This window comes from Aspergillus flavus, chromosome 4, assembly GCF_009017415.1.
Source record: "Aspergillus flavus chromosome 4, complete sequence".
NCBI classification, from domain to species: Eukaryota; Fungi; Ascomycota; class Eurotiomycetes; order Eurotiales; family Aspergillaceae; genus Aspergillus; species Aspergillus flavus.
The window spans coordinates 1019528-1031714 of record NC_092405.1 but is presented as its reverse complement, the minus strand read 5'-3'; the positions used below and the strand labels follow the sequence as shown (position 1 = coordinate 1031714).

General features: G+C 45.5%; 4 protein-coding genes and 3 non-coding genes across 7 annotated transcripts; 4 read left to right on the top strand and 3 right to left on the bottom strand.

Annotated features, from left to right (window-relative positions):
- Nucleotides 1–384: 384 nt before the first annotated feature.
- On the bottom strand, nucleotides 385–2535 carry F9C07_1508275 (Alpha/Beta hydrolase protein). The gene is made up of 3 exons (XM_041291696.2): nucleotides 1674–2535; nucleotides 1408–1542; nucleotides 385–1347 (listed from the first exon to the last, which is right to left on the bottom strand). The coding sequence occupies exons 1-3, from the start codon at nucleotides 2208–2210 to the stop codon at nucleotides 1030–1032; spliced, it is 990 nt and encodes a 329-aa protein (XP_041145847.1). The 5' UTR covers nucleotides 2211–2535; the 3' UTR covers nucleotides 385–1029.
- Nucleotides 2536–2769: 234 nt separating this feature from the next.
- F9C07_t171 lies at nucleotides 2770–2871 on the top strand. The gene has a single exon. It is a non-coding gene; the product is annotated as a tRNA-Phe (tRNA).
- Nucleotides 2799–5414, bottom strand: F9C07_2283143 (methionyl-tRNA synthetase, cytoplasmic). Its single transcript, XM_041291695.2, has 2 exons — nucleotides 5063–5414; nucleotides 2799–4983 (listed from the first exon to the last, which is right to left on the bottom strand). The coding sequence occupies exons 1-2, from the start codon at nucleotides 5241–5243 to the stop codon at nucleotides 3287–3289; spliced, it is 1878 nt and encodes a 625-aa protein (XP_041145846.1). The 5' UTR covers nucleotides 5244–5414; the 3' UTR covers nucleotides 2799–3286.
- Nucleotides 5415–6147: 733 nt separating this feature from the next.
- F9C07_t140 lies at nucleotides 6148–6280 on the bottom strand. The gene has a single exon. It is a non-coding gene; the product is annotated as a tRNA-OTHER (tRNA).
- A 698-nt stretch (nucleotides 6281–6978) lies between these two features.
- F9C07_2212558 (uncharacterized protein) lies at nucleotides 6979–9834 on the top strand. The gene is made up of 6 exons (XM_071509662.1): nucleotides 6979–7587; nucleotides 7637–7883; nucleotides 8031–8080; nucleotides 8247–8739; nucleotides 8820–9354; nucleotides 9471–9834. The coding sequence occupies exons 1-6, from the start codon at nucleotides 7480–7482 to the stop codon at nucleotides 9640–9642; spliced, it is 1605 nt and encodes a 534-aa protein (XP_071366316.1). The 5' UTR covers nucleotides 6979–7479; the 3' UTR covers nucleotides 9643–9834.
- A 62-nt stretch (nucleotides 9835–9896) lies between these two features.
- Nucleotides 9897–10032, top strand: F9C07_t172. The gene has a single exon. It is a non-coding gene; the product is annotated as a tRNA-OTHER (tRNA).
- Nucleotides 10033–11341: 1309 nt separating this feature from the next.
- F9C07_3540 (uncharacterized protein) lies at nucleotides 11342–12166 on the top strand (the record flags this gene model as incomplete). The annotated part of the gene is made up of 1 exon (XM_041285747.1): nucleotides 11342–12166. The coding sequence occupies one exon, from the start codon at nucleotides 11342–11344 to the stop codon at nucleotides 12164–12166; it is 825 nt and encodes a 274-aa protein (XP_041145844.1).
- Nucleotides 12167–12187: the final 21 nt, after the last annotated feature.

Genomic DNA, 12187 nt, shown 5'->3' with positions numbered 1-12187 from the left:
CAAGTCTGAATAAAAAAAGAAAAGAAAACTAGCAGAACGTCATCATTTTTTATGAAATTTGGCATTTGAACCCATCCCAGACATGCGTGCCGGACCCAGTTCAATATGGAGACGATCACAATGAATCCGCAGGTGGAGTCTAGACTCAGCTACAGCGTATTCCCCTACCAATCCATTTCCGCGTTCTTACTCCGTATACCCCGGCTTCTAACCTCTTCTATTGGTTCATAATTTGACAGTGTGTCTTCTGGATCACGACTGATTATGGCGGTGTGTCCCTTCCACTTCAATCCGATGGTGTACAATTACTTTCTCAGGTATATATGGAAGATCGTTAGTGCTGGCTACCTGTTCCTACAATCCAGGTACCAATATATCCTATGAGTAGTATCTCTATTATATTCTCTATTAAATGAGCAACTTCACCTAGACCGGCAGGGCTACCTCATAAATCCCTCAACTGATTCTTTGAGCTTCCAGTGATCTCGATCCCTAATGCAGCAAGGGTTTCTGAACATAATCGACTAGGGCACGTAATGCATGTGACTGACCGATAATATAGTGTTAATATGCTTGATATAGGTAGGGACCTGGTTATTGGCTTTCGATTTTGTGGGCTGATTCAAAGCACGACCAAAAGCCAATTGGGGTCTTTAGTTGAGTAGACAATGCTCACAGATTTCTTAGCGTTGTACTTTTGCTGGTAAGTAGTATATACACTTGACTGGGAGGAACCACTTTATAATAGATATAAAAGTATGTGGAATAGTATGATCGGATCAGAATTCTAGAATTCTAGAAGACAGCTAAAGTATGTACATACAGAGCCCACTATAAAAGACCACGCTCCACTACATCTGAATTGTATTCTAGAATTGGAAGGCTCTTGTTTAGTGCCCTGTCAGATCTTATCGGTTTAGCGTGAAAGCCATAAAGTGTAATACGAAGTTCCTTATCTCATATATTCCCAGAATCTAAAAATGAGGAACAAAACTACACAACGACACCTACTAAACCAACCCAATATCTCTAAACACCGACCCCCTCAAAAAACTCCTCAAGGAACCGATTCACCTCCTCCCTCGCCTCCAACTGAACCCAATGCCCCTCCGTCGAAACCCTCCTCACCACCAAATCGCCAGCACATACAGCCCTCATCCCCTCTTCTAGACCGGGAATCTCCAACTCCGACTTCTTCGGACAAGTTAAGAGAACCGGCATAGATAGCGCAGGGGTAATTTGTGATTCTTTCTCATCTTCCAGGTTAATATTTGAGACCAGAGCCCGGTACCAATTCAGTGCTGAATCGTGGTTACCGACTAGGAGTTTTTGGTGGGTTTTCAATTCCTGGAGTTTTGTTAATTCTGTTTCTTGGGACATTAGATGCTTGTGGGGAGGGGTACTTACTTCTTCAGTGATGTAGGGAGCTAATGGGGCTCGGTTATCGGATAGAAGCCATTGCTCTATTGCTCCTGTTGGGCAGAGGTGCGAGATCCATAGTGAGGGTGAGTGGGGGTAGAAGAGGGTGAAGAATGAATCAGCCTATCATCATTTATTAGCTTACAGTCCTTCCTCTCATACAGGTCATCAGCCCTGATACTATGTAAAACCAGTACCAGTACCAAAACCAAGAGAAAAAAGAAAGCAAAGAAAAGAAAGGAAGAAAAACCTACAAACCGATCAAGTAATCCTCCACTCCCCTTCCCAGCAAAAAACCCCACATACCCAAACCTCTCAAACCCCAATATATCCCTCGTAACCCTATTAACCATATCCAAATCAAATCTCTCCCCAGGCCTCATATACGGAACATCCAAAAACACACACGACAGCAACCTCTCCGGAAAGTAATCCGCCAATCGAGACAAAAGCGTGCATCCTGTATCATGTCCCACGGCGTGGACTTTATCGATCCCCTCAGCGTCCAGGATGGAGATTATCTCCGCGGCCATGGATTTGCTTTTATATGCGGCGAGGTTAGTGGGTTTGCTTGTGCCGCCATAGCCGAGGAGGTCCGGGGCGATGACCCCGTAGCCGAGCGATGAGAGGTAGGGTATTTGGTGACGCCAGTCGTAGGATGTTGAGGGGAAGCCATGCAGGAGGAGGATTGTTGGTTTGGGGTTGTTTCTGTTTTCTTGGGGGGATGGGGGGTAGTGGGTGTAGGTGTATTTGTGTTGGGTTTTTGGGGGAGTGTGGGTTTTAGTGGACATTTCTTTTTCTTCTCTTTTCCTTGACTTTCTTATTCCTTGGGGCTTTGGGGGATTTACTGCTGGTCCTGTGTTGGTTGTTGTTTGGTGTTATGAATGATTCTGGTTCTTGTGGTTGTCGGATCTATATAAATAGGGTTGCGCCTGTCAGCGGAGAGTTTCGGAGACTTGGCGTTACGCTACGGGGAGTGTGTTATGATTAGGTTTGGGAATTCTGGGATCCTGAAATTTATTTTTGCTGTGACTTTGCTGTACGATATATCTAGTTAGTTAATACTTTGAGTCAATTAGAGGAAGCTAAGCACATACGATTGAGGGAATAAACCACTGGGTTCGCGATGTGTGCTAGGCCTGTTTCATGCCCTGTTGGATCTTAGAAACATGCCATGAAGGACGAAAGGTGTAATATCTAGGTTATTCTGAGTCTCCTATTTGTTTCAAGGATAAATTATGAAACTTGCAGCAGAAGTGAGGTTTCTCTGGAGATGATATTAGGGCTAGTAGGATGCTATTAGCAAGGCATTTCTCTATAATGCTTGATTACAATCAAAAACCATCAATTGCGGGGATAGCTCAGTTGGGAGAGCGTTAGACTGAAGTTTACTTCGATCAGATAGCCCTTATGGGTATCTAAAGGTCGCCGGTTCGATCCCGGCTCACCGCAGTCCTTTTTTCCTTTTTGTCCGTGGAGGTCTTTTTAGCTTCTTTTCTAATCGTTTTTTTGTGCATGTTGTATACCTGATTGAAACTACAATATAGCTTGTTGTGTACATCTACAGTCTGTACTTTGTATCATGGTGACAAGTGTCTTGGGGATTAAATACTCCTCCAAGATAGTGTCAGTCGATTGATAGTATGCCCTGTGGTATCATCTTTAACTACACTTTTCAGGACGTTGAAGTTTCCGACATCTGGCAAAATTGTATAAAATAATAAAAAATCACATCAAATCCCTCGAAGAAATAGGCTCTAGGTGATCATATCAATCATGTCTACCACATCGCTGGCGGCATAATTCTAGACGTACAACACGACATCGTCTGGTATAAGATGTCGCGCGTGACCGTAAGATTATTGGTCTACTGTTGAATGTTCAGTTTCTCAGCGGACTGAGAGATCTCCGACACTCCGTCGGCGGAAGCAGCCTCCTTCTCCTTCTGCTCCTTCTTCTTCTCCTTCTTGGCCAATTTCTCAGCCTTCTTAGCGGCCTTCTTCTTGGCTTCTTCCTCCTTGACCTTCTTGGCCTCCTCGTCACCGAACATGTCACGCCACTCGTTGGCCTTCTCAGGCTTAATGTTGCTGAACAGGTACTTGGCCTTGCCAATCTCGTGGTTGGGCTTGACGGTGTCGGCGTTCCAGCGATCAGGGATCTGGATAGCCTCGGTACGGAGGATCTCGTTGATGCTGGCGGCGGTTTCGGGCATGTAGGGGGCGAGGAGGGCGGACAGGAGGTGGATGAGGTTGAGGGCGAGGCCGATCACAGCGGCGCACTTGGCCGGTTCATTCTCGGCGAGCTTGTTATCGAGGCTGTTGGACTGGAGGAACAGGTTACCCTTCTGGGAGATGGTGAGGACGGTGTCAATGGCGGCACGGATCTTGACGGCATCGAGTTGCTGGATGTACTGGGTGAGAAGTTCGTTGACTTCCTCCTTCCAGGCGTCGAAGGCAGGCTCAGTGTAGGCGGTGTAGTCGGGAACGATGTTGTCGTAGTTCTTGGAGTTAACGAACTTCACAACACGGCTGACGAAGTTACCCAAGTTCTTGAGGAGAATGTTGTTGTTTGAGCTGATAAAGAGATCCCAGTTGAACTCGCTGTCGCCAGTTTCGGGACGGTGAGAGAGCAGGTAGTAACGCCATACGTCGGCGGGGATGCCAGTCTTCTTGGCCGAGTCTCCGAACACACCGATGCCGCGAGACTTGGAGAACTTGCCACCCTCATAAGTCAAGTATTCAGTGGTAGAGAGGTGGTGGACCTTGAGCCACTTCTCCCGAGTACCGATTTCAGTACCGGGGAACATGACGGAGTGGTAGGCAACGTTATCCTTTCCAATGAATTGATAAAGCTCGACATCCTCCGGGTTGCGCCACCACTTCTCCCACTGGTCGGTGTAGTTTGCGGTGATAGAAACATAACCAATGCAAGCATCGAACCAAGAGTAGATGACCTTCTCCTCGTAGCCGGGCAGAGGCACCTGAGTACCCCACTTAATATCTCTAGTAATGCTGCGCTCTTGCAATCCCTTCGTCAACCAGGATGAGGTGATGTCCTTTCCGTTCTGTGACCATCCTCCCTTCGCCGAAGACTCGTCGAAAAATGCCTGGATCTCGGGTTGTAACTTGTCCAACTTCAGGAAGATATGTTTCGTATCCCTCTTCACGGGGGTGGCACCGTCGAGCTTGCAGCGAGGCTTGATAAGATCCAATGGGTCCAGAAGCTGACCGCACAGGTCGCATTGATCACCATAGGCATCGATATACTTGCAGTGTGGGCATTCACCCTGGATAAAGCGGTCTGCCAAGAACGACTTGTGCTCCTCACAGTATAATTGTGTTGTTACGTGCTCCGACAAGAAGCCATTATCGTGAAGCTTAAGGAAAATATCCTGGGTGATCTTGGTCTGAAGCTCGGTGGTTGTGCGGCCGAAGATATCAAAGCTGATGTTGAACCATTTGTAAACTTCAGCATGGAGGGCATAATATTTGTCGCAAAGTTCCTTGGTGGTCATGTTTTCTTGGATGGCTCTCGCTTCGGACGTCGTGCCGTACTCATCGGTACCTGGGGGACCGGGACAGTTAGCATGGCAGTGGCAGAGGAAAGGTTTGATAGTGTTCGCGGGATAGTATAGAGGACTTACCGCAGACATAGAGGGTGTTGGCACCACGGCCACGACCATATCTGGCAAAGACATCAGCCGACAGAGTCGAACCTATCAAATTGCCCAGATGAGGAACATTGTTCACGTATGGCAGAGCGCTAGTGACGAGGAAATTGCGCTTCCCGGATTCGGGGAGAATGGGTTTATTTTGTTCCGTCATGTTTCCAGCCGATCGAAGGACGTAATGCTCTCAATGGTGAGTGGGCTCTGGTGTCCTCAAGGTAGTCAGGGGAAGACTGGGGTTGGCAGAAATTCCGGTTTAGTGGGAGGAGAAAGCCAAAGTAGTGTGCGGGAAAGAAAGATAAGCACTTTCAAACATCCAAAGTTCTTTTGCCCCGCAAAGGCAGATGACTCATGGAATTTATCGAAGAAACCCCTCCATTGACTATGGCTGACTCAGCATGTTTGCTATAGTTACGCCCTACAAATGATCAGTCTATCCCATACTCGGGGTACAATGTCTTCTACTTAGGTAATTTGAATTGTATTCAATTAATCATAGATAACATTGTGTTAAACGACTTACATTACTCTCTTAGTTAAAGTCCTCATCACTTCGTATCTGCGGCCGTTCAATGCCGTCTCGGCACTGGAGATATCCATACAGAGACTACACTCCTGCAAACCCCCAGCAATGATAGGAGCATCCTAGAGCCCACACGGGGCACACGGCTGCATGGTTCGTGCTAAGCGTGCTATTAAGGTACCCTGTAGATCAACTGACTCAAAGCCCGCCTTACTAGGCTGTCGAATACCAGTCTATACCGAATCCGGAATGATATTAACAACGCCAGGCTTATGACCGAGGTGGAGTCTGAGCATTAATTTAGTGGTTTGAAGGCTCGTAATTATGGGTGCGTGAAGCAAGAGAGAGTCGAGACCTGGTAACTCGATGTGCTTAAATTCCCTATCAATAGTAAGAGGGCAAGAATGCCGGGAACTGTACTACGCAATGTTGACATATCTATCTATGTATTGGGGTATAAAGGGAGATCAAAAGGTAGGACTAAGTTGCATGACAGTAAGTAAGAGGAGGAATAATGAAACGCCAAAAAAAAAGATGTTGACGAGAGTGGGATTTGAACCCACGCCCCTTTCGAGACTGGAACCTTACTCCAGCTGAGAAATTATTAGTTATTTGTTTGACAAGAAAGTGATCATAGTACTAACCGCCTTGGACCGCTCGGCCATCTCGCCTTTGGTTGATTTCTAGCAAAAAGTATGTTTTATAATCCAAAAATAAAAGCAGTGTCAGCACATATCGCAAATATCTTTACCTGGGGATTGGAATGTTTTGTGTCCGGTTATATTAAATCATAAATTTCTCAATATTTCTAATTCTTCAAGCTTAGTTTTTACTTCTGCTATAGTTGATACTTACATATATTAATAGCATCATCCAAATTTCCGATGCTCCTCTTGCACACCTCGTGTCTTCAACATCTATATATAATCACAAGTGATGTTGATCGATAGTCCACGCAACAATATGCCTATTAAGGTCTGGTTTAAGTATTTTCAAGCCAAAGAGCCATAGGGCAAAACAGAAGTCAATAGCCTACATACAAGGAAGCTGTGAAAGACTTTGAGCTTTCTGTGATGTACGGTATATACCCAAAATACAGACTTGTTCTCCCAAACCTATCTTTACACTAATTAGGCAAGATATACATCCAAGCCCTCTTAATGTAGCATATACCAAAGAGCTAATGCGTTATTATTAGTACATTTTTCCCTCGACAGAGTTGTTAATACCAACAAGAAAAAAAGGCCGATTGCATGATAAAATATCACGATATAAAATATTCCAATGTACACACCCGAGTTACTTTGTATACTGGAAGGCTAAGATTATTCCCACCTGTGGCTAAGTACAAAAGTGGCAAGGTTACTTTTTATCGTGACCTTTCAGCCACCAGAAAGGTGAATGTTCAGCAGTGGGGCACTTATGCACAAACTGTTGGGAGTCATATAACCACTAGGCTTACCAGACCTCTACAAGCAGTTGATATATTCTTCTTTTCTACTGATTGTGAATAAGGATTCGATCAAGCACCACATAACCAGGAAGGGTTTCTGTCCGTTGAACTCATGGCCGACAACCCTGAACTTATAACAAAAAGAGAAGTCCCGTCCGACGTCTCTCCACGAATTCCCAGCGAACGGATACCCCGCCGGCAATTGGTATAACTAGGCGTACAAGGAAAAGGCAAACGGTAGCAGAGAAACTCTGAGTTATCTCCTACTACCGAGAGACAAAAGAACTTGACATTGCTACCAACGAGCTGAAGCCAATATCTGTCAAAACTGCATCGGCTAGGTTCAAAATCCAGCCACGGTCACTCAGATGATGGCTAGACAGCGAGAGATCCTTAAAGGCCCTACCAGACAGTCGGATGAATGTTCTAGCCCCGCCGTCTAGTCACGAGCAACCTGGAAACCTTCGTCTCACACGTCGGAAAATAGTCGAGCTTGGCATAATAGCCAAAAGCGACTGGATTAAAGTAAGTTCCTCGTGCAATAAACGTACCCCCCTCATGCTTACCATCGCAGGTTCACCCAGAGAACCATCCCGTGCCATTTGTCGGGATAGAATCAGGAAAGAAAGGTCGTCTACATACACTCGATGACGCTTACAAGTTTTTTGGCATGGAACAAGAACCTCCCCATTCAGGTCACCCAACCGAGCCAGAATCACCCAGCGTTCTCAGCGACGTATTATTCGAGATACAAGATACACAGTCATACACGAAGGATGTGTTGAACTATTCATATAAGACGCGCGCCCTAGTTGAAATCAGTAAGACGCTCTATTCCCTGTCCCCGAGCATGAGCGACGAAAGAAATGATCTTTAGGCACCCCTGACTCAGGAAGATATATCCCCTACTTTGCATCATGGAAATACACGTGTCTACTATCAAGACTTGAAGAACTGTGTTGCAATAGTATGCCGAGAATTGTTGAAAGCGAGCGATAATATTGAATATGTTATACCGGTGAGAGTTGGATTCGACTACGATGCGCCGTATGCGAGCACACCGACACAATGGGGTGCCATTCTCTCATTTCTTGATAATGTCGAAATTCTGCTTCCCTTGGCTTTATCGATGCGGGGTTCCAATACTTTACGTTTTTCTGCGCCTGATCAATACTTCCTTCAAGGGTGGACAATTGACCACGTCGCTGCCAACGGCCGAGATCACAAAGAGGCAGTATTATGGGCTCCTGACGACCAATCTCTCCAATTTTCATGCTTCACCAGTTTTACATATTACAGACGTTGATATGTTGCTTCTCTGTGACCCCGAAAGTCCCAAATGGAGACCACGCCGTTTCTCTACAACCTGGACGCTCTATGATACCATTCTTCATGCTACCTATAGGCGCACAGCACCGGTTACACCAGTTGTTGGGGTGCATAGCGACCTCTCAGTCTTGGTTAACCAAATTCGCTTACGCGGCTCAAGAGTAACATTCATGAGCACCCCATTAAGGAAGCAGCCATTTGAATACCTTCGTCGAGAAGATTTTAGGCTAAAACATACAATCTCTGAATCAGATATCCCATCTGACCTAATCAGACAAGTTTTGCTCCTAGAGCACACTAGACAAAGCCAAGACGATGATACTGCCGAAGAATATCTTGCTGATAATGGTAGAAGGGCGAATACGACTGCAAATTGAAAAGACGTAATCTGATGAAACGAAACTCGCTCTTTCTTCTTTTGCGGTCAGGGGAGCGTTTGGTGGACAGCAAACCTAGGTGTGAATTTTATACCTGTCCTCTGCCGAAAGTTGCAAACTCACGCTATTGTGGTATACACTCGGCGGAAATCTTACAAATCGCATCGAGCCGCAGCACGGAACGAAGAATGGATGACAAGGAGAATTCACAGCTCGAATGGAATCTTACCTCCCGAAGCCACTGCGAGCGGGTACTCAAGCTCCTTAAAGAGTATCTCCTGGAAAGCCCCCAGGCTAATTGGGTTATTGATTTTGAGTTCTTGTCAATCAGAGCAAAATCGCCCATACCTTTGCAGGTGTCTATCCGACAAATGGACGGCGAAACACTTCTGAGCACAAACGTTGATTACGGTATATCGATCAGTGAAATCATTGAAGCTGTAACTCCATACACTGGAGCTAATATTGGTCCATTCCTTGTTCGGCTGTACAAGAGTTACCGAACGAATGGAATGAAACCGTCGCAGATCCGAGGACACATCCTCAAGTTAGGCTACAGCCCCGGTAAAGTCAATATATTCAGCTGGTATAGCGCTCAGGATATGCAGTGTTTCCAAAGGATACTCACTGGTATGGACGAATTAATAGTGAAGCGTCGGAGCTACTTGCCATGCAAAAATTTCAACACGATTAATATTGCAGTGCTATGTCGGAAGCTTTTGCCAGCAGGGTGGTATGTATGACTCTCGAGGCGACTCATATAAGGTTGCTGGAGAATCAGTCAAGATATGTGGACATTGATCTATACCACACGGCCGAGTATGATACACAAGCAGTCGCAGACATTGTTAAAGCCATGACTGAGATTGTATAGCTGCCTATACATATAATGAAATCACTCGGGTTATGTCCCTACTAGGTTAGAAAGGAGATTCTCGAAGGATTAATTCAATTTGAAATGGATATCTAACTAATTGGGCTCATGGGATAAAAAAAAAGAAAAGATCTAGCATATGTACGAATTGCCTGCACCGTAAACATTTTACATATTTAGTCCTTTAGGAGACAATGTGTATAGTAAAGTTACTGCTGAATATATGCAAAACAAAAAAAGCAATTCAACCAATAGGCGAGATGGCCGAGCGGTCCAAGGCGGTTAGTACTACTATAATCACTTTCTTGTTAAACAAATAACTAATAATCTCTCAGCTGGAGTAAGGTTCCAGTCTCGAAAGGGGCGTGGGTTCAAATCCCACTCTCGTCAACATTTTTTTTTGCCTTTTTCTTCTCTACTCTTGACCTAGGGACAACCAAGCTGTGCACTGAGAGAAGGCATATTCTTTTTGACAGTCTTGCGATAACAAACAAACTTTTATTTGTATGGCCTCGCAGCCGATGTAATATGTCGAATGCGAAAACCTAAGCACAACCGCCGCATATCACCGAGGACTGTACATTGAAACTGTTGTATGGCAAAAGACTTCCCTATAACGAAAATGGCCACTTGGGAGTGAACATCCCACTCCTCTATTCCCTACTATCATCCATTCACAACCTCTTAGTTTACCTTGGCCACCGAATATGGCATTACGAGAACGCCACCGATCTATCAGCTGTAACAAATCACGGACTTTATCACTAGAATGCTGCTTTTAACAATATCTCTCCAGTCAAGCTCGTATGAATAATAAATATTTGATGGAGTTGATTGACTAGAAGCTCTTGATATCCCGGACAACTGCAGCCTTTCAGACAGGGAGGGTCTGATAAACTCAAGTAAAGGATGGAATGACTACAAAGTACCATTTTCCGTATTTAGGTGTAGACTTTTCCTCAACCAACTTATTGCATGCTTCAGTCCAGATAGCCTGTGCGTAGTCCTTGTGTCTTCTGGTCTAAGTACATTGCAGTCCCTGTCCTGCATATCAAGAAATCAGTATACCTTAGGGTTTCTGCAGAAGCCTACGGAGCTAATAGCTTTTCAAGACTAAATTCTATATACATAACATGATCCGATCGGTCAATCTAATTGACAATACATATAGTCATATAGATACAAGTATTCAATGTCTGTGGCCATATCCCTACGAGTATCAAAGCTTCTCGTGCTCTAATAAACATTTCCTTAAGTATTTATAACACCTCCTCACACCGCAGCCTTGCCAATTTAGAAAGTTAGCGGCTTAATTAACCACCTGCCCTAACCATAATACAATATACATAGCTGGGTTAGTTTAGTGAATTAATCGTAGCTACCAAAAATAGTATAAGATTTCGTTAGTTTACCTCTATCACCATACCTGGATCAAAAGGGACAGCATTCAGCTGAAGAATAAAAGCAAAACACCCCGGGTTGGGGAGGCTGGCGTGATTATTCAAATTTCACATCAACACTAACACAAGGCTGCCAAGTCCGGGAGGCTTTTGCCTGCTTTAAAGAGCCTTGTCTCCTTTACCCCCTCTCCTCTTTTAAAGCCCGTTGCTTGCATCCCCGCACCTAGACGCGTCAAGAAGCGTAGTATCATAAACCTCGACAGCACAACCTACACAAGGCAACCCAAACCAGCCCAAAAATGCGTCAAAGTGCTTTTCTACGCCAGTTCTTCCTCCCTCCCACCTCCGTCAAAATCGGCCGTTTCCTTTGCAACATCGATTGCCCACACCAAGATTACCACGACCCAGCTCTGCAATCCGCGCCCCCGGTTATAGAGAAAGTGCAAACCCAGTATTCCGGCAGCGAGGCCTTGTCCAGCACCAATACGTTCGCCTCCGACCTCAATGCCCTGCTCTCAACATGGATATCAACCCGCACGGCAGCCGCGATTCACACCTCTACAAGCCAAGTGAAGACGTACTACCTGGATAACAGTGAGCAGTGGTTTAGGGACGCAGTCCAGCAAGAAGAAGTTCGGAAATGGATGGAGCGGGTTATCGACGAGGGCGAGTCCATCTATCTCGTCGTTGGGTATCATACAGTTCTGGATGCACGGATCGGGGTGCAGAAGTCGGAGGGGAAGGAGATAGGTGGCCAGCTGACGGCTCCTATATCTGCAGGTTTAAATGCGTCGGGCGTAGTCGTGCCGCTTGGGGGATTGGTCGATCCTTCGGTCGGCGGGTCTAGAGATCATAGTGAGAGTCTCGAGATGCAGTTTGAGGCTCCCGGTGAACAGATTGTTGCGGTGCAGTATCGCAAGGTCAAGTTTGGGTTTCTTTCGTCGAGGAATGTGGATACGGCGGCTCTTAATAAAGTAGCTAGGTGGAAGCGTTATGATCGTCCCCGATATCTACAGAGCGAGGCGGATGATATGGTGGAGGTTGAGTTGGAGGATCTGTTGGATTTGGATGGGGAATTTGAGGAGCATCGTATTGGCTCGGAGACTATTTTATTTGCAGCCTAAATGAGGATCTGTAATTTTTAT

Bases quoted from the DNA above. Each gene is read 5' to 3' on its own strand.
- F9C07_1508275 (XM_041291696.2), bottom strand. From the start codon at position 2,210: ATGTCCACTAAAACCCACACTCCCCCAAAAACCCAACACAAATACACC. The intron at 1,543-1,673 runs GTAGGTTTTTCT...AAATGATGATAG, and splicing joins GAGGATTACTTGATCGGTTT to GCTGATTCATTCTTCACCCT. The intron at 1,348-1,407 runs GTAAGTACCCCT...ACAAAACTCCAG, and splicing joins CTCCCTACATCACTGAAGAA to GAATTGAAAACCCACCAAAA.
- F9C07_2283143 (XM_041291695.2), bottom strand. From the start codon at position 5,243: ATGACGGAACAAAATAAACCCATTCTCCCCGAATCCGGGAAGCGCAAT. The intron at 4,984-5,062 runs GTAAGTCCTCTA...CCGGTCCCCCAG, and splicing joins CAACACCCTCTATGTCTGCG to GTACCGATGAGTACGGCACG.
- F9C07_2212558 (XM_071509662.1), top strand. From the start codon at position 7,480: ATGAATGTTCTAGCCCCGCCGTCTAGTCACGAGCAACCTGGAAACCTT. The intron at 7,884-8,030 runs GTAAGACGCTCT...GTGTTGCAATAG, and splicing joins GCGCGCCCTAGTTGAAATCA to TATGCCGAGAATTGTTGAAA. The intron at 8,740-8,819 runs GTAGAAGGGCGA...TTTTGCGGTCAG, and splicing joins AGAATATCTTGCTGATAATG to GGGAGCGTTTGGTGGACAGC.